The 26,658-nt window shown below is 46.3% G+C and overlaps 2 protein-coding genes across 3 annotated transcripts; one reads left to right on the top strand and one right to left on the bottom strand.

Annotated features, from left to right (window-relative positions):
* The first annotated feature begins 458 nt into the window (after window positions 1-458).
* LOC144149798 (uncharacterized) lies at window positions 459-22,349 on the top strand. 2 transcript variants are annotated; one of them, XM_077681440.1, is made up of 13 exons: window positions 459-763; window positions 882-964; window positions 1,193-1,311; window positions 1,390-1,486; window positions 4,642-4,761; window positions 6,031-6,108; window positions 6,287-6,352; window positions 6,891-7,014; window positions 10,115-10,224; window positions 11,036-11,127; window positions 15,169-15,267; window positions 20,557-20,674; window positions 21,953-22,349. In XM_077681440.1, the coding sequence occupies exons 1-13, from the start codon at window positions 706-708 to the stop codon at window positions 22,145-22,147; spliced, it is 1,359 nt and encodes a 452-aa protein (XP_077537566.1). In that variant the 5' UTR covers window positions 459-705; the 3' UTR covers window positions 22,148-22,349. The 2 variants fall into 2 exon arrangements, with proteins under 2 accessions (XP_077537566.1, XP_077537567.1); XM_077681441.1 differs by lacking the exon at window positions 882-964 and having other exon boundaries at window positions 704-844.
* Window positions 22,194-26,457, bottom strand: Sirt6 (sirtuin 6). Its single transcript, XM_077681443.1, has one exon. It carries the CDS (start codon window positions 26,287-26,289, stop codon window positions 25,270-25,272), a length of 1,020 nt encoding a protein of 339 aa, XP_077537569.1. The 5' UTR covers window positions 26,290-26,457; the 3' UTR covers window positions 22,194-25,269.
* Between the last annotated feature and the right edge of the window lie 201 nt (window positions 26,458-26,658).

Raw genomic sequence — 26,658 nt, 5'->3', positions numbered from 1 at the left:
GAACAAATTTGTGAATCTGGATCGAGGCTGTCGAGGCATCGGGGCCCTCATCTTTTGCACACGCACACAGGTAAGCACTAAGGAGCTCTGAACACGTCTCGCTTAGGCTACAGAGACCATTCTGTTTTATTTAATAGTCAACTTAAGCGCAGATAAAAAACTGGCGGATCGCTTAAGTTAGCGGGGTATTTAATCACGGAGGAAAGCTTTTCCTTCCTCTGTGTGTTTAACTTTCCCGCTTTCGTTGAAGACGTCAGAATACTGCTAGGCGCTCTCGTGATAGTTCGATGGTTTGCGTTTTCTGCAGCAGTAAATCATAGATAACGCATAGCAATAACGAAATAGTTGAAGCTCCTGAAAGTTACAACGCGTAATAATTATACTTTTGTATAATGTATGAACATTTTCACTTGGTCAGATCTATGGACAGATGATAGACCGCGATGTCAGAAAAAAAAAAAAAAAAAATGTCAGCTGGACAGATGTTTCGAAACGCCTTCGTGGGGAGTTCGCGCGTGTTCGTGTTCTTTGGTAACTAGTTTCAGTTTAATGGTTGAGTATATTGAATGATTGAATTGCTTAGCGTCTTCGCTAGGTGGAGTAATTATGGTCTTGCATCGCAAGCGTTCTACTAACGAAAACTGCGCGGTGCAACCGTGACGAAAATAGGAACATAGCGTGACACTCGCTCCGTTGGAGGCAGTCATGATTGTCCACCTCGGAATAGTGAACCCCAAGCGACAGGTTCTGGTGCACCGTCAATGTATCCTTTTGTAGGCGCATGTTTGCGTGCTCGGGGTTGTGCGCGCGGTTAAACTCTTCCTGGCGTGCTGCGGTAACCCGAGTGAGTATTCGAAGATTCCTTAATCTCGTTGCGGCAGATCGCTACGACATTGGGGTAAGAAGTTTTAAGGAATGTGTTGCACTCTTATTCGACGATGCTCAGCGCCATGGACCTGAACTGGTAAGCACCCGCGCTGGAGCAATCCTGCTTAGTGACCGTAGCCTGCACGCACATTTCACCCTTTGACACGCTGGTATCGCTACGGTGCGTGTGCTGATGCAGTATCGAGGCACTCCGCTTGGAGAGATGAAGCAGATTTTTTTTTTTTTAATGCATTTGACAGCTGACGTGACGGTGAGGCGGGAATATCACCGCTCTTACTCCTTTGTTCTTTTTCTTCTTTTTAAGAGAGTGGACAACGTCTCCGTGTACCACATTTGCCGCGAGAGCATCTATTATGTCCTGTGTTCGAAGACTCCCGGGGATTCGGTGGCCTCGAGAGCGGCTGCCATTGAACTTCTGAGCGAGTAAGATTGCACATCCAAAGCTCCTTGTTGGTCTGAGAGATTTGGGTGAGTACAGGTGTGTCCGTTACCCCGTTCCAGGTTGCATGCGGTGATCAAAAACTTTTGTGGGACCACAACGGAGGACAGTCTTCGTAAAAATGCGTTGCTCATCGAAGAAATACTTGCCGAAATAATCGTAAGTAAACTTGGGTTTTTTTTTCCTTGATGAAGAAAGTATGTCTTGATGTGGGCACGGGGCACCTGTTCAATTTCCTTCATATTTTGCTGGGAATGCTTTTCCACACAGCTGTCAGTTTGTAAGTCTCAGATGCTTACAATACATTGAGCAGCTGTTTGTGGTGCTGTTGGCATGGTTTGGAAAGTATTTCATTTGCAGCTATGCAGTTGACTACACAGACCCCTATTTAAACCAGTAGATGGGGAAAATAGACTCAAGATGCTTTAGGTCATTTAGGAAATGCACCAATATCTTGACTGTGGCGTATAAAGATATTTATTTGGAAGCTTTTTTTTTTTTTTTTTGAGGTTACCGTTAAAAAGAACGTGTGTGAGTAAAACATGCCCTGAAGCATTGTAAAAAAAAAGAACAACAACATGCAGTGTCGCTTGCTTCAACAATAAGGTTTTTGCGCCCGCTATGAAAAGTCTTCTGGCAGAACTAGAAGTTAAACTATTGTTCACGGGTGTTATCAAAGTTTGCCACACTTTTTTGCTTTGGAGAGGCTTGGAACCAGTGCTATAGCATCCGATATTACTTCAGTGTCGCCAAAACTCCCACCAACACGGCGAACTCCACTTAAGACGAACTCGGTTCAGTTGAATTTTCGCTATGCTGAACAACGTGGCAACATTTGTTTGGTTTTCCATAGACCCAACACAAAAGCAGCCTTGCACACACTCTTTGGTTATGACGAACAACTTTTGGGGTGACCATCACTACCACCACTATTGGCAATTCTGGGTAGCGAACGTGGCAGTCTTGGCGGGGTGGTGCGGGGCATTTACGCGACCAGAGGGAAAGAAAAGTAAAAGAAAACCACAGCACGAAGCGAATTCGTGCCACGGAAAAAGGGAGGGAGCGAGAAAAAAAGACGCACAGGTAAAGCTACCACTTCTCTCAGTAAAATGTGTTGTTGGGCTAGTTGGTGCATTATGAATTACGAAATATGCGCTAACTGGACATAAAGAGAAAGGACAACAAGCAATGCGCTTTTTTTTTTGCACATCTCAACTATTTATTTGCAAGAAAGGGAGATGCCTTAAATAGGCTTCTAACATAACATAGAACCATAAAGGCAGATAGTAAAAACAATAACCACACCACAATACTAAGATCCCGCCTACCGCATGCTGTCTAAAAAACGAAATTCATTGCTAAAAAGGGATAATGACGGTTCACTGATGCACCCATCGCGATTTTTTTTAATGAAGTACGCTTCTGAAAGCTCACGCGCCACAGTGTCACGGCTTCTGTCAATGATAATAGTTTCTTTGAGCCGCGGCGTACAACCACAATCTCGGCGATGAATGCGCAAGTGTGATCCAGTGCCGTTCTTGATTGATAAATTGTGTTCTCGGAGGCGATCATTAATGCAGCATCTACTTCACCCAATATATACCTTGTCACATGTGAGCGGTATCTGGTAAACAATGCAAACTTTGCATCCCACGTACATCATGGTGTGTTTCTTCCCACATGGAATAGGCTTCTTTTTTCCGCTGATACGGCTGCACAACCCACCTAGCTTGCGGGGTGCGGAAAACACAATGGACACTTAATATTTTTTAGTGACCCGCTTGAGGTTGTGAGCTACTTTGTGGCAATATGGTGCCACCTCAGGCTTAGTTTTCTTTTCGACTGTGACCAGAGGTTTGACCACAACGCTGATGCTCCAGTTTTTGAAACGTGCGCATTGTGTGTCGTACTTTCTCTGCATGCCCAGTTAGCGCATATTTCGTAATTCACTTCTCTCACCGTTCAACTCGCGGAGGCAGCGGCAGAGTAAAGAAGAAAAAAGAGCGAAGGTGAGTTTTGTGGCTGCTGTGCTGTGGAGGAGAGAGGTTCAAAACTAGGAGGATAAAAAAAGAAGTAAAAAAAAAGCGTCGACGGAGACTTTGTGTTCGCACACGTAGCAGCTCTCCTGACCAATGCCGTTTCTCAGCAAGAGCACGTGAATTCGCGTCGGTTTGTGTCACAAGTCCCTCAGCGTCACCGCCGAGAACAGCGAATTCCTTCGCTGTCACTGCTGCATTGTCGCTTGAGGTAGCGGGTGTACGCTCTCTGTCGCCGCTTGGACTGGCTTAAACCTGGCAAGACCACTTCAAGACAGTCTTCTATCATGTTGAGCACTGAAATAAATGATTTTTTCATTTTCCTCCATTGTAAGTCAACTTCATTTGTTGTCTTGAAGCAAGATATTTGCATGCACTTAGGTGTGTTGCCGATTCTTTTTTTTTTGGGGGGGGGGGGCTTCTGATTAGACAAACTTCTGATAATACAAACAAACCATCACGGTCTCTTCGAGTTCATCTTAACGGGAGTTTACTGTATAAAAACCAAAAAAAAATTTTGTTTTGCCAACGAAGTAGGAATGCTAAAGAAGTGACTTTACAGAGTTCTCTTCTACAGACCACCAGCTATCGGGTGCTGTGCTGGGCAGCTTTTGGCAATAATTATAAAGTTTAGATGTCCACCCCCAGCTTTAGCTTGTATTCAGTGGCGAGGCACGCATGCAGGCAACCATGTGGGTGCACTGTCACTGGTTACGTCGTGTTCCGCGGGATGGCGGTACTTGTTCGTGCTAAGCACATGATGCATGTTGGACGTTTCAAACTCTACCCCACCGAACGCAAAGTAATGCCTCGACTCCAATGAGAGTGCGATTAATAGCATCTCTGCCGACACAACCCTTGAGAAGGGGGGGTTGAAATGGAGCAAACGACGCAAGCTGGGTTTTTTTTTTTTTTTTTTTTTTTTTTCTCCTCCCCTCTCTTTCAGCGTGCAGGCGTAGTGGCACAAGCCGCGAGCCATGTCCGTGGCCGTTTCCAGCGTTGCCAAGCGAAGGAAATGACAGCTAAACTTTTCAGTCAACGCCACCTGTAGCTCAAACATTTGATAGCTCACAAATAGATGTCTGTGTTCAAATTCAGCTTTTGTGAGCAGCTGGACAGTCGCAGGCTATAGCTGCAAAAAGAGAGGCACCAACGTCTGAGTACAAGGTGTACTTGAGGAGAAAAGCCTGTGTGTGCGACATGGTGTCTTGTCTGTTACCTTGACTCAGACTGTTTGTTACGAATAAGTTGTAACAGCAGTACCTCTGTCTCTTCCAGAACAGCGGGCACATATACACGACGGACTTGTCCTCTCTTCGATCGTGCATCTATAGTGAGCCGGCCGAGACGCCCGCTGCTCTGAAGAAAACGGCTTTGGCCTCCGCTCTACTAGGACCAGTAAGCCCGTCCCATCTACGCAGTCTCCTGCGGGGGGGTTCTTTTCTCTAAGAACAATACTTGAAGGGCTGCATGATCCTGTGAAAGTGTCAAAGTACAATAATAGACGTGTGTGACCACGGAATTTTCAACTCCAGACTGATAGGACTCATAGGAGTAATAAAAAAACTAGCTGTAAATTAAGTAATGAGCAGAATACTTTTGAACGCGAATGTTTTTTTCTTTTTTTTTTTTTAATTTCTGTGGAACTTCAAGTTTACAGCTACGAATAGAAAAGGAGAATATCTGGTGGTCAGGACTTCACGCAGCTGTGCATTCATGCACTTGCAGTTCAGAAAATGGTGTAAAAATTGTAGAAGGTGGAAAAGCAGTGAAACAAAAATTTATCGGCTTTGATCAGAGATGAAATGATTGGCGGGGAAGTCGTCGAGATCATGAGAAGAAACCAGTGGTCTGTGAGCTAAGCGTCTTCGGCTCACGTTTCGTGGTTAGCTTGACGCTGCTCCCACATCTCGTTTTCTCCCGAGGCTCGAGTGTTGCTTTTTTTTATTGAAGGCGTGATGTGTGCCAGAGGATTCTCCTTTAGACATTTCTCCTGATATTTTCCGCTTACACGGAGATCTGTGTGTCACTTATGCATAGCCTTGGTAAGCCATGCAGAGTAAACTACTGACAACTGATGCAATGGGCCCCTGGATACCCAACCTTCTATGGCGTCAGTTACAGTACCTGCTTTTTGGGCCTTTTGTTCTACAGTACAATAATGTTTACACTGATATGTGCCCATAGCTGGTGTGAACGTGAATTACTATACCTAACTTTTGTTTCACATTAGTGTATACATATATGGCCGCTGCCAGCAGGGGCTAAAGTTCTTTCATTACATAGTAAGGCGGCATTGACGTATCACTACATGTCTGATTGAGTTCGACTGGACCCCATATAAAGGCACTCTGTGAACTAAAAGTAGTAAGCATTCTTTTTTTCCCTAAATCTGTATACAAGTTGAACATCCTGAGCATTGTTTTTGTGGCACATAGTGACAGTTCTTCTTTTTGTTCGTTTTTGTTTACTTTATAGCTGTTGGTCGTGCCTCGTATGTTGTACTATTGTTTACCTGCTTTTGCCCCGGCCTGATGTTTTCATTCTCTTCTCGTCATAATGCCTTCAGGGGCTGTGGGTGACGGAATAAGTAGAGTTGAAGTTGTAGGAATAGTAATAATAACTACATGGACGTTTAAAACGCTCTGGTTCTTTTTCCCTCGGCAGATGCAGGAAGCAAAGCCAGTTGTGCCAAACACCATGTCCCTGAGGCCGGTCTTTGGGTCGAGGTTGGACCGGACCAAGGTGACGACTTGTTGAACATCCAGTCTTGTACGGCTTAAGATGATGACCGAGGTCGTGACCGGTTAACAGCGGACACCCGAATACTTTCGGCCACGTGTCGCACTAGTGTTGTCCGCGTGTGTGCAGCGGTTTCTTGGTTGTGAGCGACCTGATTTCCTCACCGCACACCTGTTTTCAGAACCGGTCGAATTCGGAAATATTCGTCGACGTAGTCGAGCGACTCTACACCACTATCTCGAAGGAGGTAAGAAAAGAATAAGTGTTGTTGAACCTGTTTGTGCATGGCGTTCAAGAAGATGTGTACAGCTGATGGCGGGTGCACGCTGGAGCTCTGACTGCCATTCACTATAGATTGGTTGCAGTGAGCATACGTGTCTAGGGAACTTAAAAAGTTGTCTTCTTCTTTTTTTTTTCGTGGCTGTGAACCAGGAAACAACAGTGATCGGTACTTATTCACTTTTGTTCACGGCACTTACAACTATCATTCAAAATAGCTATCATTTATGGCTTTCAAATGATAAATGACAGCAAGTGATATGGAAAAAGAGAGGGGGCATACATTGATATCCGTATTTATTGTTGAGCCATTTCATTGAGCCAGTTAATGATAGGGAGCAGTTGATCCATTGAGCCAATTAATAATGAGAGGAATTATGACTGCAAAATGTGTCGTGCCAATACTTTTCTGTTCTCGTGAAGGGAAATACTTTGCACGAGCAGTTCGGGTTCCAAAGACTCTGCTGCTTCGTGTATTTCAGCCCCTTTTTTGTACTTCGTTGCAGGGGAAGGTTATAAACTTTTCACTAAATGGCACCGTCAACTTGAAAAGTTGCCTGGAGTCCCAAACAAGCATAACGCTTGGCTTCAACGACGATTTGGTCCTTGCCTCGTCTCCGTCCGAATCAGGTAAAAAAAAATGGGTTCAGTCGACGCGCGCTTTGTGGCTGTGAGCGACTGTGAGCTTAGGAGAATAAGGACTTGGTATTTCGCACTGTGGAACTTTCTGGATGGTCTGACTGAGAGTAAAACAGTTTTGGTTGCAAAGGTAGTCGCGCAAGGAGATTTAGAGTCTGGGAAAGAGCGCAAATGTGAGCGTCTATAGAAGGTTTCGAGAAAGAGTTGTGTTTATGGCCTACTCTGCACACCATAGCGATGCAATGGCTGTGCTAGAAAGCGTACCCTGCTACATCAAAACACATTTTAGTAAGTGATTGGTTCCTAAGCTGTACTGGAGCCACCTGTATATGATTTATGGAAACAAAAATCTTTCCGGTTCGTGGTACACTCAAACCTCGTTATACCGAAGTTGAACGGAATCCTTAGTTATTTCGTTATATCAATTACAACAGTTCTCAGCAGAGAAAGCTTGTTAGAGTAGGGTGCATAACTACAAGGATGCAAAGAAGGGAACCGTCTCGCGGCCTGCTGACTGAACCGCTATGCAACCAGGCATATGACGGAAATTGAATAGTAGACAACTATTTTGCTTGCTGAATGGACATGTTACCAACTTTATTGTCCGCTAGACATAGCTGGAAAAAAGCCCGTGGTGCTCCTTCGCTTCAGACATCACATGCAAAAGTCTCTTTTTCAGCGGTGGCTACTGCATTGATACCGTTTTCGCCGTCGCCATGGGCGCTGAAGGAACGGCGCAGGAGGTCAATCGCATCATGTCCCTGTGACAACGTTGGCAGGTCGAACGTGCGTGCATGAGAGAATGGAGGGACTTCGTTGCGGCTTGCATCACTTTGTTCGGTGACATCTGGAACAAGTTGGCTCCTCCATAGTGACTGCGATGGCATTGGCGTTAGGCCGTGAGGTCGACGTGGGAGTTTTAAAACCGCTGCGCCTAACAAGTGTCGCACTCCGCGGAATACTTCATGCACCGTGGTCAGGGTTTTTATTTGGGTGAGGGGGGAGGGGGGTGGGATACTAATATAGTTGTTATATCCATTGACAGGTCAATTTTACTTCATAACAGTGAGTTTTCAAATGCATCGTTTTCTATTAACATTTGAAGGGGTTTTCACATACTTAGTTACAGTGTAGACCATTTATAACGTAACCGCTTATAGTGCGGCACCGGATATAACGCGGGTTTTTGCGACCACCGGTTTGCCTCCCATAGAACTCAATGCATAAGCATACCGCTTAAGATGCGGTTGGCCGAAGCACAATACCGTTTATAGTGCGTTTTTTCGGCGGGTCTGCTGATCGACCGGCGCAGCTGAGGCATCGTTTTAGGGTAGCAAAAGAAAAAAGAAAGGATGAAATCGGCCATCTGACGCAGCGTGCACCCCTTGCCCTCCTTTAACGTAGACACCCAAATAAAAAAAAATAGGCACCGTTTATTCGTGCGTACCTGATAACCACAACTGACCTTGTTTGATGCACGGAAGATAGCGACAGACTCCGCATCCGCGCGCGGCAAGTTGATTTTATTAATCGTGAACCGCATGGCCCGTTTTCGCGCACGAATCGTGCACATCTGCGTTGCGCGATTTTTTTTTCTTTTTTCCGTGTTCGTATCGACGATTTTGCGCTCGCGGTGGCTTCTTCGCGTGGCAGTGGGAGGAGCCTGAAGACTTGCACCCATGGGGAGACGCGTACCTAATGGCGGGAGATTCGAAGCGCTCCGAGCCGGCTAGCTGCGCCAGAGATGTTTAGGCTTACCACCGCGGTATTTTTTGATGGGCGCTTTCACAAGCAGCGTGGATGGCAGTTTAGATTCCACTTTTCGGCCACATTATTAGCTCTTTTCTTGCATGAGCATCTTCGCTTGCGCCCCGTGCGGCATTTCAGCGAGCGGTTAGAAGCGGTCGCTGGAACTTACTGGAACTTCCTGCACCGCTTCACGGCCAGTGCCGACGCCATGTTGCCGCCTCTTACCGCGCCGCCCACATCACGGCAGTTGTATCCGCGCTGGCGTGCACTGCACGTTTTCGCGATACCAAATCTACCACGAGGTTCACGCTTTAGAACGTTGTTGCAGATAAGCCACCGCTCTTTCCCTTTCCGAACATTCGAGCCACGCGAAGCCGAAGATTTCCACCACCAGTACGTTGCGCTGATAAGCAGCCGCCTTCGGCATCGTGAACACAAGGTGGGGTAAAAAAAAAAAAAATCCCGCTGGCGTTCTTATCACGTCTTGCGGCATCTGTTCATAGACGCTAAAAACGCAGCCATGGTCTTTCAAAACAAACACAACGGAAGTTAAAGCCGCGCTCGCCGCTTTTGCCCTGCAGCAGCGGCTGATGTTAAAAATAATACGAAATATAGACCGTGCCTTCGTTTTTAGGTGCTGTGCGTCTGAGTGATGATAAATATAGGTTGACTTGAGAGATAGGTGGCGATGTGGTTGAATTCGCGCGTGTTTTGGTTATAGTGCGGTACCGCTTATAGTGCGGATTTTTGCGGCTCCCGCGACATACGTTATAAGCGGTCTACACTGTATATCCATTATTTTGTTATATCTCGATTTGTTTTTATAACAGGGATTGAGTGTATTTTGCAGTAGCAAGAAAGCATTTTGGAGACAAGCAGACTGCGTACTTCTTGTTGTCTCCTTTTTCGAGCTGGATGTTCTGGCTTGCACGAGTGCCAACTCAGCCATATTTTCGTTCAGGCAAATGCAGTCAAAACCGTGCGTTCTGTAATCCTGATGTCTCTTTTGTTTGAACTCCTCTCCTCGCGTCTTTTCCCTCTGATCACAGATTGTGCAGCTTGTCCAAAGTGTGTCGAGTTTTTTTGCTCAATGCTCGAGTACGACAATCTCATCTGTCAGTTTCTCTCTCTTGGAAATGCGCTTCTAAGCACGTTCCATTCAAAGTTGCCCGTTTGGCTTCTTTGCTTCGAGAAAACGAGACCAGAACAGAAAGACGAAGTACAACGGGACAGATGCGCTACTTTGTTTTTTTGAAGATGGCTTCAAAGAAAGATTGTTTGAAGATTGTTTCTTCGAAGATGGCTTCTTTGTTTGTGCTGAAGCCACCTCTTCCGATTTCAGAGTCTTACAACACAGATGTCGTCCTCACGAATTACATCCTCCACGAGACAGTGAGGAGTGACAAGTTTCCCGAGGATCGAACACTGACGGTCCTGGCACCCCAGGGAGAAGTGTGTAACGTCGATGCTTCCTCCTCCTCCTTGTCAGAATTAGTTGACTAGACAGCGGCATGCTCAGGTTGGCGTCATCTCAGCAGCGGCAAACGAGCGGTCCTGGTGCGGTATTCCCGTGTTTTTCCGTGTTTTAATGACGTTTGTATTGCGTCCATTTCGTTGTGACGTACTTGCAGTTGTAGACGGGCTTTGGGTTGGCTCTTGTGCAACTGGTGTTGTAAACAGATTTTAAACAACTAAACCTATTTCAAACAATCTTTTATGTGTTTATTGTTCTGCCAGCGAACCAACGACAAGGCGACAAAAAATCGCCTGCCCCGAGAAGCCGCGGCTCATAGCTCCGCCGTGCTTGCATGGCGTTGCATCCGCGTGTTCGCTTTTAGCCAATCAGGGCTTGCTCAAAACGGACACTTTTGAAACGGACACAAAACGGACAAAACACGAGAATACCGCCCCTGGGGGATCTTTTCAAACTGCAGCGAATGAAGGAGATGTCCTTTGCGGGTGGGGAAATAAGTGCTGCCGGAAAGCTCGTAATGAATTCGAAAGATTTCTCTCTGCTAGGCCTGTTTGTATTGCAGAATGTTGCGCATGCCTGTCTGTGGTGATAAAATTCTGTGTATGTATGTGTGTCACAAAGCCCTTCCCACTCCCTGTATCCTTTGTATTGTCTAAAGCCTCGAAAGAGCATTGAGGACTTGCCAGGTGTGATTTGCCACTTCATGCGTTTTTATTTTAATGAGTTGTGCCTATGTCGTCACTGCAGGCATTCTGTTGTTGAGTTGACTGTGTGTGTGAATGGGTGCAGGTTCCCGTGCTGAGGTACACCATGACGACCATCCCCAGGAATGGCCTGCCCTTCACGATTGCCTCTGCGGTGGAAGAGGTGGCCGACTCGAGGTAGCGTGCTCTTTTTTCCTGTCCCGGCCACTTGTTCCCCCATCTGCAGGTGGCAGGGCTCTCGAAGGCGCCAACTACACCTAAATTTTTCTCTGTCAAAATCCCATTTAAACTGGTATTTTGTAAACTTGTAAAATCACCACGGTGAGGTCCCAACGGCGGTAGTCACATAACACACTAACTACAAGCGCTCAAAGCAACTCTGTCGCAGACGACGTTGCATCTGGTGGAAAGTGGCTCGAACATGTTCTATGCGGGCCAGAGATGGAGAACATGAACTTGTGCCACGGAACTCTGGGTTCTGCAGTTGGCTCGGCTTATTGCTGTCTGCAGAGAGGCTTGCACCGAAAGTTTTTCTTTGCGACGCTGCCGTGGTGTATTGTCAGTGGCATGCTGCACCCGGTATTTTCCTCCATGTACTCGCTGCTACTCACATACATGTACTGGTACGACAGCTGCATCTTAGCAGTACTCACCTACGGGGCAGAAACTTGGAGGCATACTAAGAGGGTTCAACTTAAATTGAGAACGACTCAGCGGGCAACGGAGCGGAAGATGATAGGTGTAACATTAAGGGACAAGAAGAGAGCGGAGTGGGTCAGGGAGCAAACTGGTGTTAAAGACATATTAGTCGAAATTAAGAAGAAGAAATGGGCGTGGGCAGGGCATGTAATGCGAAGGCAAGATAACCGTTGGTCATTAAGGGTAACAGAGTGGATCCCTAGAGAAGGCAAGCGTGGCAGGGGGTGGAAGAAGGTTAGATGGGCAGATGAGATCAAGAAGTTTGTGGGGATAAAGTGGTCGCAGTTAGCACAGGACCTGGACAATAGGAGATCCATGGGAGAGGCCTTTGCCCTGCAGTGGGCGTAGATAGGCTGGTGATGACGGTGATGATGATGACTCGCACACCATGAAGGGTTTTGGTCTTTGCAATGACATGGGAACTTTAAGTGCAAACAACGTGGGGTGTCCGCTCAATGGAGACAATATCATTTCATTAAACAACTGTTAAGTAGGATAAGGTGAGGCACACGATTATTTGCCTAATCTTTTTTATTAATTCTTTTATGTGGAGAAGTTAATGTGTTGCTTTTGGAAGTATTCAGGATAATACACGGAATGATAGCTGGGTTTAGTGTTCCAGGAATGTGCCAGCGTAGAAATACATATATTTTATGTAAAACTCCTGGAAACAAACAACTGTGCTGGTGAAGCTGGCTTGTAGATTTTATATTAAAAAAAATCAATTTTTACAAAACAGCTGAAGCATGATAAATTTATTCGCTTGAAGCATAAAAATCACACCAATGTTGCCAGTTATCACAAAGCAGTGTTGTAACAGCTTTAATGAAATTGTTTGCACATGCAGGTACTTTCTTTTGCGACTTTTTTTTGTTCTTGCACTACCGTAAAATACCGATCAAGCACCTCCACCCAGGCAAGCGCCGCACCCCACCCATCAGCTGAGTATTTCAAGTTTTCGCCAACTACCGAACGAACCCCCCTCCCCCAATTACTCTGATGGCCCAAACTGCCGAAACTACCCAGAAACGCTTCTGGCACCATCCTTTTTATTTGAAATGTGTTTTTCTCCAATACACTGCATTATTATTATTTTTTTCTTGAAGGGGGGGGGGGGGGGGGGGTAACGTTTTTGTGCCACCGTATTGAATTTTGGGGCAGTTCTGAACAAGGGCCCCCTTCCTGAAATTCCCTGAACTATCCCCACATCGAAAAGGGGGGGGGGATGCTTGGTATTTTACGGTACATACAGAAACCTCGACCGTGCTCATTCATGGGAATACCATATTTACTCGCGTAATGAACCTCTCCCACTTTTCTTCTTGAGAATTTACTTTCTCGTTACCTTGCACAAGAAATGCAGTGTGAATAGAAAAGGTACTGTACAATACATTTTTATCCCGGTGTGGTCGCTAATGCCGTTGACAATTGCAGTAACTTGATATCACGCCACAGTATGCGCAGAAACACTAAAAACGCATTCTAACAAAAAGAAATCTCGACAGTAGCCGGAGACGTGCGAGCAAGTGCCGTGGCTCGCAATTTAGAAATTGTGCACTTGCGGAGCGCCACCTGCTGAGCACAAAACAAACCTTCTTGTGTGTGGCGCCATGAAAGTGCGGTGGTGTGCGAACAAAAGCACCAAACGCACTCCACACTCCTTCCCTGCTCTGTGCTGCTGTGCGACTTTGCCATTACACTCCGTGGTTTTGTTGTTCGAAGGTTTGGCGACCATTCTTTTGCTCCTGGTGCGTGGCGTACAATGGGCCAGTGCATGAGCTACAACACACCCACTTTTAAACTGAAGGAGAGGTGGCGGAGCATGCGCTGAAGCATATGGATAACGTGCGGCTGGGTGACACTTCAGTGTTGACCCAGTGCGTGTTCGCTACTGGCGAAAACAAGAGCTTTGGGCGACGAACAGGGATCGTCGTGTCTTTCATCTTTTATGGGCCCAAAGAAGGGAAGTTTCCTGGTGCAGATAAAGAAGTTTTGGAGTGCCTTGATAGACAATGTGCTGTGTGCTGTGTGTGTGTGATGGACAGTGTGCTTGATGGAAGACAATGTGCTGTGGGCCAACTACGAACGTGAAGCCGCATGGGACTTCAGTGAGGAGGTCGGCTCCACTGGCGAGTAGGGGGACGACGGAGAGTAGGTGGCCACTAGCATGTTGTGAATAAAAAAGAAATTTTATTCTTTTTTTACTATAACAGTAAGGTTTTGACAGCGCTTCTCTTAGCATCTTTATTGTATGAAAAAACAACTTTTAAAAATCTGTTACAACTTTTTCCCACATAATGAACCTGCCCCTCAAATCCATGCTGAATATTCTGAAAAAAAAAAAAAAAGTGGCTTCATTACTTGAGTAAGTATGGTACATGCCTCTATAAAGTTTGCCTTTGCAAACTGTCGCAGAGTGTAAATGTCAATAAAACTGCTGATGCACTATTACCTTTTTTAATAGCTTACTGAACCATGTACTTTTACATGTAGGGTGCTTGAATTAGCTGCCTTGTAAGAAAAATATTATATCACAAATGAGTGCATGTTCTAGGTGTTGAAAGTTGTTAGCAAACAGCGCTAGATAGGTACATAATGCCCTCGGGCCTTTAAGGTGTAAATAAATGAAATAAAATGAAATGCAATTCCATTTTAGTGCCTCATCCTAGTACTCGCATATGATTGCAATCTGGTTTTACAAGTCGATCCTCGGTTTGTAGCTAGGTAAACTGAGTAGACTGGGATTCACAAAACCGTCTGCCGGTGGAGCATACCAAGAACATTTTCAAATTGGGCGGCGCCCATGTTCAGTGGGATCCCCGCCAACACTGAGATCATAGCTGAGGTGCTGGCTAATCACAAACTGCTCTTACAGTATTGTACGAGTGAACAGTATTGTGAATGTGGGACCCCCTTTTTTTTTAACTCTCCGAGCCGGCTACCTTTTATTTCAGCTTCGGTTCCAAAAACGGCTATTTCCACAACCTAGTTTCACTGCGCTCGGGCACATTTGCAATCCGAGTGCAGTGTGGTATGTTTAGCGCTGTCTTGGTGTGTGTATTTTTTTTTTTTTTTTTTTTTCGAACTCTGGTAGACTTTCTTCTGCTTTATTTTCTCCCTGCTCGTTGAGTCATCAGATCACCAGCATCGTTTTTTTTCAAGGACCGCCTTTTCAAGTAAAATGGATTGTCTTCATCGGAGGAGTCGTCTTTAAGGGAAAGGACTACAGGCAGAAAACTGCAAAAAATGTAGCTCGAGGACATCTTGAGACTGCTTATATAGCTGGACACTGTGCGAAAAAGTATTTGTTGTTACCCTGCCCGAATTACATTGCATGTCCCTCCAATTTAGTGTAACTTGTACCATGCTGTTTGGACCGTTCATTCTGGTGCGATTTGCCATTACTGTCCAGTGCAATGCGTCCTTGGCCCTAACAACCCGCCTAGCAAAGGAAGGGGCAGAGAGAGTGAGGGATGCGTTCTTGGCAATTGGCAGTCACAGGCCTCTTCGTTCTTGCAGAGACCTTGTGCTGACGGTGAAGCTGCGGTGTGAAGGCAGCCTGGCCTCGGAGGCGATCGGGACCACCCTGGACATTCCCGTGCCCTGTGGGACCAGTGGGTGAGCGCCACCTCTGTGCTGCTTTAGCGCTAGCAATCACACGGAGTGATTTTGCGAGTGAAACGGGGAGCGGTGCAATTAGCGACGACCTGCTTTTCGCCGCGAAGGGAATCGCTCATTGCTTTGCTCGGTTCTGGCTCTCCTGAAAATATCACTCGTCTTCCGGGAAGTGCCCTGAGCAACTGACCAATAGGAGAGCCTTTTAAAGGGGCACAACTTTTAGCTTGAGAAGAAAATGAGAGGAAGGGACGAGTGGCAGAGTGTATCCCAGAGTAGTATAACCCTCATGCTTTCTGCAATAAATGCATGCAAGAAAGCCTTCCAGGCGGGCTTACTGTGACAATCATATTTGCAAATAATGAGTGTACTATTGGGCGCACTGCAGAAACACTTACACCACGTTTCGCCATCGCTTGCGCCGTCGCTCTCATGTAGTCGGGTGATGGAGATGAGTGACTGCATCACTCATCGTTTCGCTTGCAAAAATCGCTCCATGTGGTTACCGCTTTCCACATCCATGCACTGGCATGCGGATCAGCGGGAACAGTTTCTCAACTGAAGGGGCTGTGAAGACAACGTGCAGCTTTGTGTTGTTCCAAAGATGTGCTGTTTGTTGTGTAGTACCTTCAGTACTTGTCCGTCAGCAAATGACGCTTTATTCGAAGAGAAGTTTCACTGATTTAAGCCGAAATTTAAAATCTTCCGCTGCATTGCATGTTGTGCGATGTGGGCAACAATGTATCAGAGGCAGGTACCTAAAATGAAAAGTTAGTGTGTTGACTTTTCATAGTCTCCATGTGAAGCAGTCCAACAGGAACGGGTAAAGTGCTCAAAGGCAAGGCCAAAATGTGGTTGGTTGCCACCAGCCTTCCTCGATGGCACGGCAATCCTGTTCGCATAAGGCCCTCTGGGAGCTCTACCACGGCGCGCGCTCAACTTACTCCTCATCAAACCTGCGCACACCATATATTTGTTACAGTTCCTAGTAAATGTGGGTAAATATTATAAGCTACGAATACAGGGCAAATAGTACTTGCTATTCAATTGAATTCACAGTGCTATTTTGCGGTTAAAAGTATTCCAAGTTTTTTAATAATGGAGCAATGAATGTTTGCTCTGCCGCAAAATAGAAAACTTTGAAGCTTCACCGCACAACTTTCCTCTGTGGGTTGGCTTTCTTGCGCGACACTTAAGCTGTGCAAGAAAGCTGAGCGGCGCGGACTTGCACGACGCTAGGGTAGCTAACTCTGGTGTATGTTAGCTAAAATATAATGCTACTTGTGCATAATTTACAAACCAAAAAGAAGAGTCTTATTAATATAGTACCGCAATTGAATAATCAACAGCTATGAGTTATTGGCAATTCTTGGTGCAAGGTCATACCAGCCACCAGCACATCTGCCCTCTTTTCGTTCGCTGGAGGTACCAGTCAAAAATACTTCCTGTATTTGCAGTATGCATTTCTTTATAGCAATGTGTGGAATTTTTTTGTTTTATTGTGTTTCGACCTTTTGTATTTTTTTCTCTTATTGATTGCTAGTACAGCCTAAATTATCTGTTTATTTATTTTATTTTCTTGTTGCTATGTTTTAGAAGCTTTGTACTTACTAAATCAAAAATATTCAATTCAATCAAAGCAGCAATGTACATGCTTACATGCTTGTTCGGGCTTCTGTTGTTTACCCCACCATTCTTGCTGCTACAAAAAGAATGCTTATAGGTGAAAACAGCTCATTCTGCGAGCTTATAACCCCTATTTAGCTTGCATTTTGTTTTACCTTTCAAACGAGGCAATCCTTTTAATGAATCAAGCTTGTACTTTGTTTTTAACAGCCAGTATGATCAACTGTGAAGTCTCCACGGGAACTACGAATGTAATAGTGGGCTCACTTGACCGTGAGCTTACCCTTTAAACTTGCACTCGGTAATTCTCCACTTCTGGTGACCTGTTCTAGGCCACCTCGAGGGAAAATGTCAGGGAGAGAGAAAAAAATCTCTTCCATCTCCACTGTGAAGAGGCGAAGCATGCAGTGTATTCAAAGAATGTGTCCCTCTCTTTTCACTCTGTGCGTGCTGATTGGGCGCCGGAGAAGTGCCGGTGGGAGGAGCAATCGTGCAAATGGTGGACGTGTACATAGTTCATCCTGCCTTGAAGCAACATTTGCTCAATTTAATTTCAGCTGATACTCTTGCTGACAAAGCAGGAGATGCAGGCAACATTAACTAAGTTTAGAAATCAAACAGCCTAAGCAAAACACAAAGAAAAAAGAAAAACCTCTAAATAGCAGCCATGAAATAAAAAAAAAACAAAGTTGGGGGAGCATATACGAACTCGTTAGCACTTATCTAAATGTACACTAATGTGCTTAGGTATTGTGCAATAAAAAGCTTTTGCATTGTGTTGGAAAAGTTATAAATAATCCCAGATAAAACATTAGATGGGGACCTTGAAAATGTGTTTTCTGGTCCTTGAAAGTCCTTGAAAACCCTTGCATTTTTGCTTTTTGAAGCCTGTACGAACCCTGTAAACAAGAGACAGACTGGCCAGTAGTTGTCTTTGTGTCACATGTTGTAGCATGCGTTGCAGCATAAGGCATTGGAAAACAAGTGTCCCGGTGTGTTCTTTTGCTACGCGTTCTTGCCCATGGAGATGAAACGTTCTAGCATGAGGCGTTGGAAAAAGAGTGTCCTGGTGCGTTCTTTTAGTACGCGTTACATTCTAGCATGAGGTGTTGGAAAACGAGTGTCCCGGTGTTTTAGTATCGTGACTACATTAGACAACAGGAGACACCGACAGCCCGAGCCCGTACAGTGCTTCACCCTTCGAAAAAACTTTATTTTGTAGTCTGTGTCCGCGGGACTGCTTGACTTCCTGGTGTGGTTAGAGGGACTTGTCTGCTCCTGGAGTGTTTTTAATGTGATTTACTAATGTGGTCCAATGTCCAGAGTGCGTGTTCATGGTCAGGGTATTGGCCACAGTCTGAGCATTATGGTGTGCCAGGAAGGCCGTCCATGTGTTGTTGAAATATGAAAACTACAAAGGCAGCTTGTTATTATTCTGCCAGGATTTTCAGAGTGTGCATTTTTCTCTTTCTGTTGCACCTGAAAAATGATAGCTACAGGCAAAAAATATTGAAACACTCAAACTTCACCCTGCAGTGACATAATATGTGCAGGAGTGACATGGTGTGGACCAGCACTGAGAACATTTTTATCAGAGTGTTTAACTGCACTGCATTCAATAGATATGATCAGGCAGAACTTGGTGCCCCACTACAATTGCCCGTTCATGTTTCTTAGAGTGGCTTAGGGCAGTGACCGTTAATCGCACAAACAAGTTTTTATGGCGTCGGAGATGTTGCCGGAAGGCAACTTCTAAGTTGGGACTGCACTGCTTTATATGTATAGGTGGTAATCATTGTAAAGTTTAGCTGTCAATTTCTTTGCTTGACAATTCTGGAAACGGCCACAGACATGGTGCAGCTTGTGCCACTGCACCCGCACGCCGAAAGAAGGAAAAAACACCGGCATGCGTCGTCTGCTTCCTTTCAACCCGATTCTCAGAAGTGGTATCAACACAGATGTTAATAATCGCATAATCGCACTCACATTGGACTCGAGGCATTACTTTGCATTCGGTGGGGTAGAGTTCGGAACATCCAACACGCATCATGTGCTTAGCAAGGATAAGTACTGCCATCTGGCAGAGCCCGACGTAACTAGTGACAGCGCACTCGCATGGCTGCCTGCATGCATGCCTCGCCAGTGAATACAAGCTATTGCTTAATATCTGAGCTATTTGTGATATTATTGGCATCATTGTTATCAGGACAAAGCAGTCTTCTTAATGAATTAAACTTGTATTTTGTCTTGATGGTCCTTTTATGATAGTGGCTTCAGGGCTGTCTCATTGTCTGCCGCTGGGCTAGTTTCTTTGTACTTGGCAATGAAAGGTAGCGTATGAAGAGGGGGTGCTGGGAAAAGCAGACGGGGTGACATGTATGCATATTGGACTAGCATATCATGTAAATGGGCGTTCAGTACGCACGGTTTGGAGTAACAGCATGTGCACCACGTAAGAAAGAGAGAGAAAACAAAAACAAAGCCCCTTTTCGGAGGAAAAAGATGGTTAAAAAACGAAGCTTTCTCCGTGCAAACTGAGTCAAATCACAGTCCACAATCCACCCTCCTAAAGTCCAAAATCCAAACTGCCAGAGTGCGAAGTCAAAGTCCAAAGCCAAGGCCTGTGCTACAAACCCGAGGGAAATGCTGAGGGCCCCAATTGGGATGATAGCGCAGTCGGGCAGACGCAGGTTTCACAGGGATCCAGGTTTGATTCCGACCGTGGGAAGCATTTTTCTTTTTCTTGAGACATGCACTCCCCACACCTGCTGCTCGTCGGCTCTTTGTCTCCTTGCCCCTTTCCCTCACACTTCTTGGCCTAGTGTTTCCCTCCTCGCCAGTTTGCTGCGCTGAGTTTTGAGCAGTGCCAGGTATGGATGGAACTCAAGTTCAAACAGCTCCGCTGTTATAAGTTACATTCACAGCCACGAAGTGATAAAGGGGGGACCCCAAACAACACTACTCCGCACCTAGTGACAAAAAAAATTCTATCATGCGCCTATGTTTTACGCAATGCAGATAGGCATGTGCAGCCTTTGCAATGAAGGGGTGAATGGGAGTGATTTCGGTTTCGCATACACGAGTTATGCTTGCTCAGCTGGTCATTGATGCGCTGTTCGTTTACTCAGGTGTACGGCTTGCTGCATGAAAGTAAAATCTTGTATGCAGTGCCTGTTGGAAACTGACTGACTGCGCAAACATAACCTTTCGGCGAAAAACAGGGCAGGGTCTTATTTGCTTTGCTGCTACAAAAATTGCACTTGCCTACTGGAATTGTCCAGCACTACGCTGCATGATAGGAGCCATAGGGTTACGATAAAATTGTCAGAGCTGTTAGGTGCAGCAGCAGTGACAGGATACACTGCATGACAGTTGAAATCGTGCACTTTGGTCTAAAAACACTTCCCTTGCAGTTGTTGATACCGTTCACTGAACTAGTGCGGTTATTGTATCCTCATGCAACATATTTCCTGGCCATGGTGCATTGGTGAGTTGCGGGGGGGCAAGCCCCTTGCCCCGCGGCTTATGCTGTTCACAACAGTTGCTGTTCAGTTCACAACAGTGTGCACAACAGCTGTTCAGTTCACAACAGTTCACAACAGTGTGAGACTTGTGTGGGAAATGTGAAGTTGATCAACCTTTGATGCCTCCTCGCCCAACGAACAGGTTGATGAAACTCTTCAATGACCTGGATCAGACGGCGGAGTTTCAGCACGAAAACAAAAAGATCGTCTGGAAGATCAAATCCCTGAAGTCCAAGTCTGAGGCTGTGGGCAAATTTCGAGTGAGTGCTTGGCGGTCGAGTGGTTCCCGAATGGGGGTCTGCAAAAAGGCCTCGGGTCTTCGGTGAATCTTCCACTTTATTCCAGTGTCCTTTTGCCATACCTTAAAAATAAGGGTGACAGTTTCTCTCTCTCTCTCTTTTTTTTTTTTAAGGGAATTGGTAGGAACACAAAGTATGGCGACAGGTGACCTGACCTTGGTGTGTTCGTACACGCTGCAGGCACATTAACGCCTGCACACTCGCTATCCCTGCTTGTGTGAAATTTAAGAGGAGAGTGTTGTAGGTCAAGTGTAATGAATTAAAGTTGTGTGCATATGTATGTGCCAGAGAGTGGGGGGGCGCATTGTTGTGCTGAGGGCCAGGAAAAGCCTTATCCTTATTGAGAGAGCACAGGCAGATTGGGCGAGGGAGCATGTAGGCATGTATCGCACTCTGAAAAGGAGAAATTGTGCAATTCCCAACAGCAGGCAGGTACAGGCAAGAAAATTAGGGGCTTTATTAAGCTGCACTTGCATTGAGGCTGTGCTTCCATGTTTTAGAAAAGCATTTTACTCAGGGTACACTTGAACACAGTTGAAAAGCTGTTTTTGTGTTTTGAATGGTCTTTTCTGGACTATAACGGAAGCGCAAAAATCTAGGCACATCTGCAGTGTGTGCAGGCAGGGTCATCTTGAACACCGAGGCAAGGTCATTGGTGAACTCAGTGGTGTAGCTTTTTGGTCTTTGAACACAGCAGCTGAACCGCAGTGAATATGGCAACAGTTGTTTTGGCATGTTCTCTTTATCACTTCTACTTCTTTGTGTTCTTCACCAGTGAAAGCATTGTTAGAACTATTTTCTTTGAGTGCTTTGTCTTGCCATTGGCATCTGTTACTGGCCTGCTGACTGCCATGCATGGTTTGAAACCCAAATCAGGTCATTCTTGGGCCTAAGTAAGGACACAAGCATCTTCAAGGTCATTTTTGCAACGTCCTGTAGCAAGGGGTTCTGTCTGTATGCCAAGATGAGAGACTTCAGACTGTCAAGTTCTTTCGGGTGTGTAGTCATACACGTCACTATGTACAAGACATACTTCGCTGAACATCAGTGAAACAATGGTGATTTTATGTTAACTGCTAAAATTTGTTTTTAGAAGGTGGTGCGTGTGTGTGCGTACGCAAACGTACATGTGCCTCAATATGCGCAGCTTTTGTCGGCATGCTTACCAATCCATTTGTAAACAATTTTAACACCCCTTAACAAAAATGACGTTGGTTACTTTTTTTTTTTCCCCCACAGCTTGCCAATGCCAATGAACGGGGTTTCGGAAAGCTGGAACTGGGGCCGATTTCGATGAAGTTTGAGCTTTCCAACCAGTCGACTTCGGGGCTGAAGATTCGCTTCCTGAAGACCGACCTGAAGGATGGGAGCAACATTCAGCGCTGGATACGTTACGTCACAGCTTCGGACTGCTGGATCCAGCGGCTTAACTGACGTTGCGTAAAAACGCATCAGTAGTACCCCAGCCTCCCGTTCGATGCCAAGTGATTGTGTGTGCCGTGCATTTTTCTACGTGATAGTGCGCTTAACGACCAGTTTGTATCGATGCTCTTTATTCGTGGCATTTCGATTCACATGCGAGCGAGACACATTTGCTTCAACAACAGTGATGAGTAAAGTAAAATTGCACACAGCATCTGGTCTCCATCTTGCCATGGTACGTAGCGGCTCGAAGGGATGGCATCACTTCTGGGTCATTTCAGCAAACCATCGTTTCAGAAGGTAGTATTTCTTTTTCAGGGCATTGCAGAGCAAGACGACTTGTGCACTCAGTCACGGGTGCCACTTAAGAAAGGATCTAAGCCTAACTAGTTTTAAAAACAGCGTAGAGGTTGTGGATTTAGTTAGAGTACTCGAGGTTGAGGTTTTAAAGAAATTGCTTTCTCTCTCCATTCCGTTTCATTAGCGCCCATCTCAGTGCAAGCCAAGGCTCCACCCACAACACTCTTACCAATCAACTTTTTTTTGTATCTCTCAATCTCAATTCGCAAGAGCGAAATGCAGCGCCGCTGCACTAACCTCGTGGAAACAATTGAGTAAGCAAGGTTGCACGCAAAATATTGTGCTGGTGGACTCCCTGTGGCAAACGTGTAGACGCAAGAGTAAGCAGAGCGATAAACGCAAATTACTTGCACCATCATTGATAGAACTCGCGCCATAACTGTTCTGGGAGAAGGGGATGGGTGCACGACTGGTGATTCCAGATGGTCAACTGGTGCAAATGAACAACAAACAAGCAGAATCTCGCAAAATGTTGCTCGACTCGCAGCACTTTTTGTTCATCTGAACAAGAAAATTTGGGGCATTGACCAACAACAGGAGGCTAATTTCAGTCACAGGTAGGCATTGAAAAGTGAAATGGGTAAACTAGGCTTAACGGGAAGAGGGCACTCATTTTTATTTGTGGGCAGCTTGTTGCAAAGACCGTAAGGGCAGGGTAAATTGGGTGTTTTGTTTGGTACTAACAGGAAGGAGCACAGGTAGCTGGGTACTGTCTTGCCGCAACAATGTTGCGAGCTGTAGCGGAAAAGAAGGCCAGCGGGGGGAAAGAGGTAATGGGGGGTGGGTTCTATTCTTATGGGGGTTGTCTTGGAGAGGCACCACTTGTAAAAAGTCATGCAGAACACAGCTAAATTGCCTGTACTGTGCCACTTTTTGTGGCATAGATGATAATGTCGATGACTGTCTCCTGTGATAGTTTTCGTAAAAAGGGGTGGAGGTTGTTAGAGGTTGTTGCATTCTTCCAGAGGTCTAGTTGCCTGTCATTGCCAGAGAATACTAGCATCAGTTGCAGGGGACTGACCGAATGGCTGATAACAAGTGACCTGCCACCGCAGTACGAGATGCACACTTCATCCTGGGGGATTGGCCAAGGTGCCAGCAGTGGCTAAATTCCATCAAAAGTGGCATGTGCTGACAGGGTGGGATTGGCAGCAACTAGACTGCAGTACAGAATTTGCAACGGCGTGACAATCTCTTCAGTGGAATCGTTCTGCTGTTGGTTTTGAAATTCTCGGCACCTGTGTGTAATAGTCCCTGAAATTTTACAGCAGCAATTGCAAATGGTTGATCCCAGGCCCCCCCCCCCCCCCCCCCCCCTTTTTTTTTCTGAAGGGGCCTAAGTAACGAATCGTTTGAAATTCAGATTTTGGGTGTTTTACGCACCGAGGCTACACCTTGGACGCCATAGCAAAGGGCTCCGGATAAATTCTGACCTCCTGGGTACCTTTAATGTGCATCAAAATCATAACACGGGGGCGTTTTCGCTTTTCGCCTTCTTGTGAAAAAACAGCCGCCGCAGCCAGGATCAAACCTGGCCTTGGGCTCAGCAGCACAACGCCTTGAGCCACTGGTAACCAGTTGAAGCCACTTAGCTACTTTCTTTTGCAGATAAGTTACAGTTCTGGGTTTCGTATTGACGTTTTGTTGCCTGCTTTTTTAAAGCCTCGGGGACAATACATCCGGGGTTTCAGACTTTGCCAGAGGCAGGAATGGCAACACTATAAATGTGATCCCAGCCAACGCCCACACAGCGCATACCTCTTCTCTTTTCCCCCGTTTAAAAGGGGCAACTTTGGGACGTTGGACGTGAAGTGGTGTCCGTGGGGAATCTCATAATCGCACACCCCGTGTAAGCTGCTGTCTGTAGGTAACACTACTGTGCGGGGTTCACCTGTGATTTTCTTGCACAAGCAGGGACCTCCCAGAGAAATTTGACAGCAGTGCTGACAAGCTCTCAGCAAGCTATTGCTGCACCCTGCCTAGTTCTCGCTGTAAGCTGCCAAGTAACCAAGCGCTTTTCTTTGCAAGTATTAGTGCACGTAACATTAAGAGAAACCCCAAAGACCGCATTCAACCTTAATGCAGTCAAATGATTGACATAGCTGGCCGAGTAAAAATTATGAGCTAAAACCATAATGCACACTGCTCCTAATCAGGCTAGGTACTAATTGGGAGACAAGATACAGTGCCAAGGTCTTGAAACAGCTTTTTGCAAATGCTGAACATCACTGAGCACCCTCTGTTGATTTCGTAATGCAATTAAAAAATGTGGAAGATTACGGGATCTCAACTAGAAGTGATTATGCATGAAATCTGGAACAACAATATGGAATTAATAAAATGAATGGCTGATATGGGAAGCAGAGTCCTGCCAAATATAAACCCCAGTTCAACGATTCACTATACGAATTAAGTTTGGCACCCTTTCAAGGGGCATGGACGTATAGTTGGCACACGAACCAAATGTTTGTCTCCCCCAAGTGCATTGCAAGAAATTTGACTGCAAACGACCTGAGCATTCACCGCAGTCGTCTTCAATGGTCCCTTTCACAGTGGTCCAGGGTAGGGTGGGGGTGAGCGTAGGTAGGGGTATTACATGTGGATTGGAACACTTGGTACAGAAGATGCGGTACTGAGATTCTTCGGGTAACACAGCAACAGGCGACCTTGAAGAAATAACGGGTGAGTGCGAACACTGTCTCACATCACAGACTCACGATCACGACTTGCACAAGGAGACGGATGTCACTAATCTACACAAGATTCTAGATACTTTAACCGGTCGCGTCATTGGGAACCGCAATGCACTCTCTCTTGAGCGGTTTCTTGACGTCGGCGTCACCAACGGCCCCCTCTCTTTTAACCGGCTTCTTCCTGGGCGTCGGAGTCTTGCCTGCCGCGGGCAACCTCAGCTTGGGATACTCCAAGGGAGCTTCACGCTTCATCTTGGTCGGGTCGTGCTCCGTAGAGTACGCGGGTATCTCGACGCCCAGCCGCTTCATCAGTTTCTCCATCACGTCGTCGACGTACGCGCGCAGGATTAGGTTGGCCGACTTGTCGATCTTGGTGGGCTGCAGGTTGCAGATGACTATCTTGCCGCCCGACTTCTTCGCGAGCAGCGGCAGAGAGCCGCAAGGTATGATCTGCAGCGTCGAACCGAGGCAAAGTACGAGGTCTGCGGCGCGGCAGTGCAAATCGGCAGCCTCGATGTCGGCCTCGGGGAGCTCGTGCTCCCAGTCCAAGATCGAGTCGTGTAGGTGACCGCGACACAGCCGGCCGTTCTTTTTGGGCACGGGGCACGGCTCGCCGGTGGGCTTTTGGCCGACCGACTTGGTCGCCGTGGTCCTGACGAACTGCCGGCCGCACTGATTACAGCGATCGACGAACATGTTGCCGTGTAGGTCGGTCAGGATCTCGAGCGGAAAACCCGACTTTAGGTGGAGGCCGTCAACGTTTTGGCTGACCAGGAACTTCAGTTTCGAGGACCGCGCCAGCGCGACCAGCGCCATGTGCGTGGGCGTGGGGACGGCGTCGTCGAAGGAAATATTTATCTGCGGCTTCTCACCCTGCTGTTCGAGCGTCCACACGCCCCGGGGACCTCGGAAGTCCGGGATGCCGGCTGAGGTACTAATGCCGGCGCCGGTGATCACGACGATGTGCTTGGACGTCCGCATCCATTCGGCGAGCCGCACGATCTTGTCTTCGAGCAACGATGCTTCGTCGAACTGTTCGGCCTGGCCGCAGATGCCCTTGTCGGCGTAATCAGACAGCCCGCTCGCGTAGTCGCACGACATGGCGAAGTTCCGAGGAGAGCTCGCTAATCAGACGTTCATTGACTCTATGATCGACATAATCGGCATGGCTGTTTGGCTGTTTTCATTGCGTACGCTGAAGCCCTGAAGCGGTGTACCAATAACGGCCGATTGCAGAACTTCCTAGTAACCATGGTAACGTACCTAGTAACAAGTAAGAACTTGTCACCTTTTGCGACATCAGAAAAAAAATACTTGCAAACTATTCAACCGCTACGATTTTTCAAGCACCATGCAATTTTAGGTGATACGTGTTAAATATCCGTTAGAGAAGAAATAATATCATGCTAGATTGTTGATAAAACTGAAGATAACCATTTTATACCATATATACAAGTTATTTTCTGCTGA

The sequence above is a fragment of the Haemaphysalis longicornis genome, unplaced genomic scaffold (genome assembly GCF_048455015.1).
Source record: "Haemaphysalis longicornis isolate Haplotype H1 unplaced genomic scaffold, Haemaphysalis longicornis Haplotype H1 scaffold_8, whole genome shotgun sequence".
Classification (NCBI taxonomy): domain Eukaryota; kingdom Metazoa; phylum Arthropoda; class Arachnida; order Ixodida; family Ixodidae; genus Haemaphysalis; species Haemaphysalis longicornis.
Note: the sequence above shows the minus strand (reverse complement) of the source record. Positions and strands in the feature narration are given on the sequence as shown.

Excerpts from the sequence above, each read along its gene's own strand:
- LOC144149798 (XM_077681440.1), top strand. The coding sequence starts at position 706 with ATGATTGTCCACCTCGGAATAGTGAACCCCAAGCGACAGGTTCTGGTG. Across the intron at positions 7,015-10,114 it reads CTCGTCTCCGTCCGAATCAG|AGTCTTACAACACAGATGTC; the intron begins GTAAAAAAAAAT and ends TTCCGATTTCAG. Across the intron at positions 15,268-20,556 it reads GTGCCCTGTGGGACCAGTGG|GTTGATGAAACTCTTCAATG; the intron begins GTGAGCGCCACC and ends CCCAACGAACAG.
- Sirt6 (XM_077681443.1), bottom strand. The coding sequence starts at position 26,289 with ATGTCGTGCGACTACGCGAGCGGGCTGTCTGATTACGCCGACAAGGGC.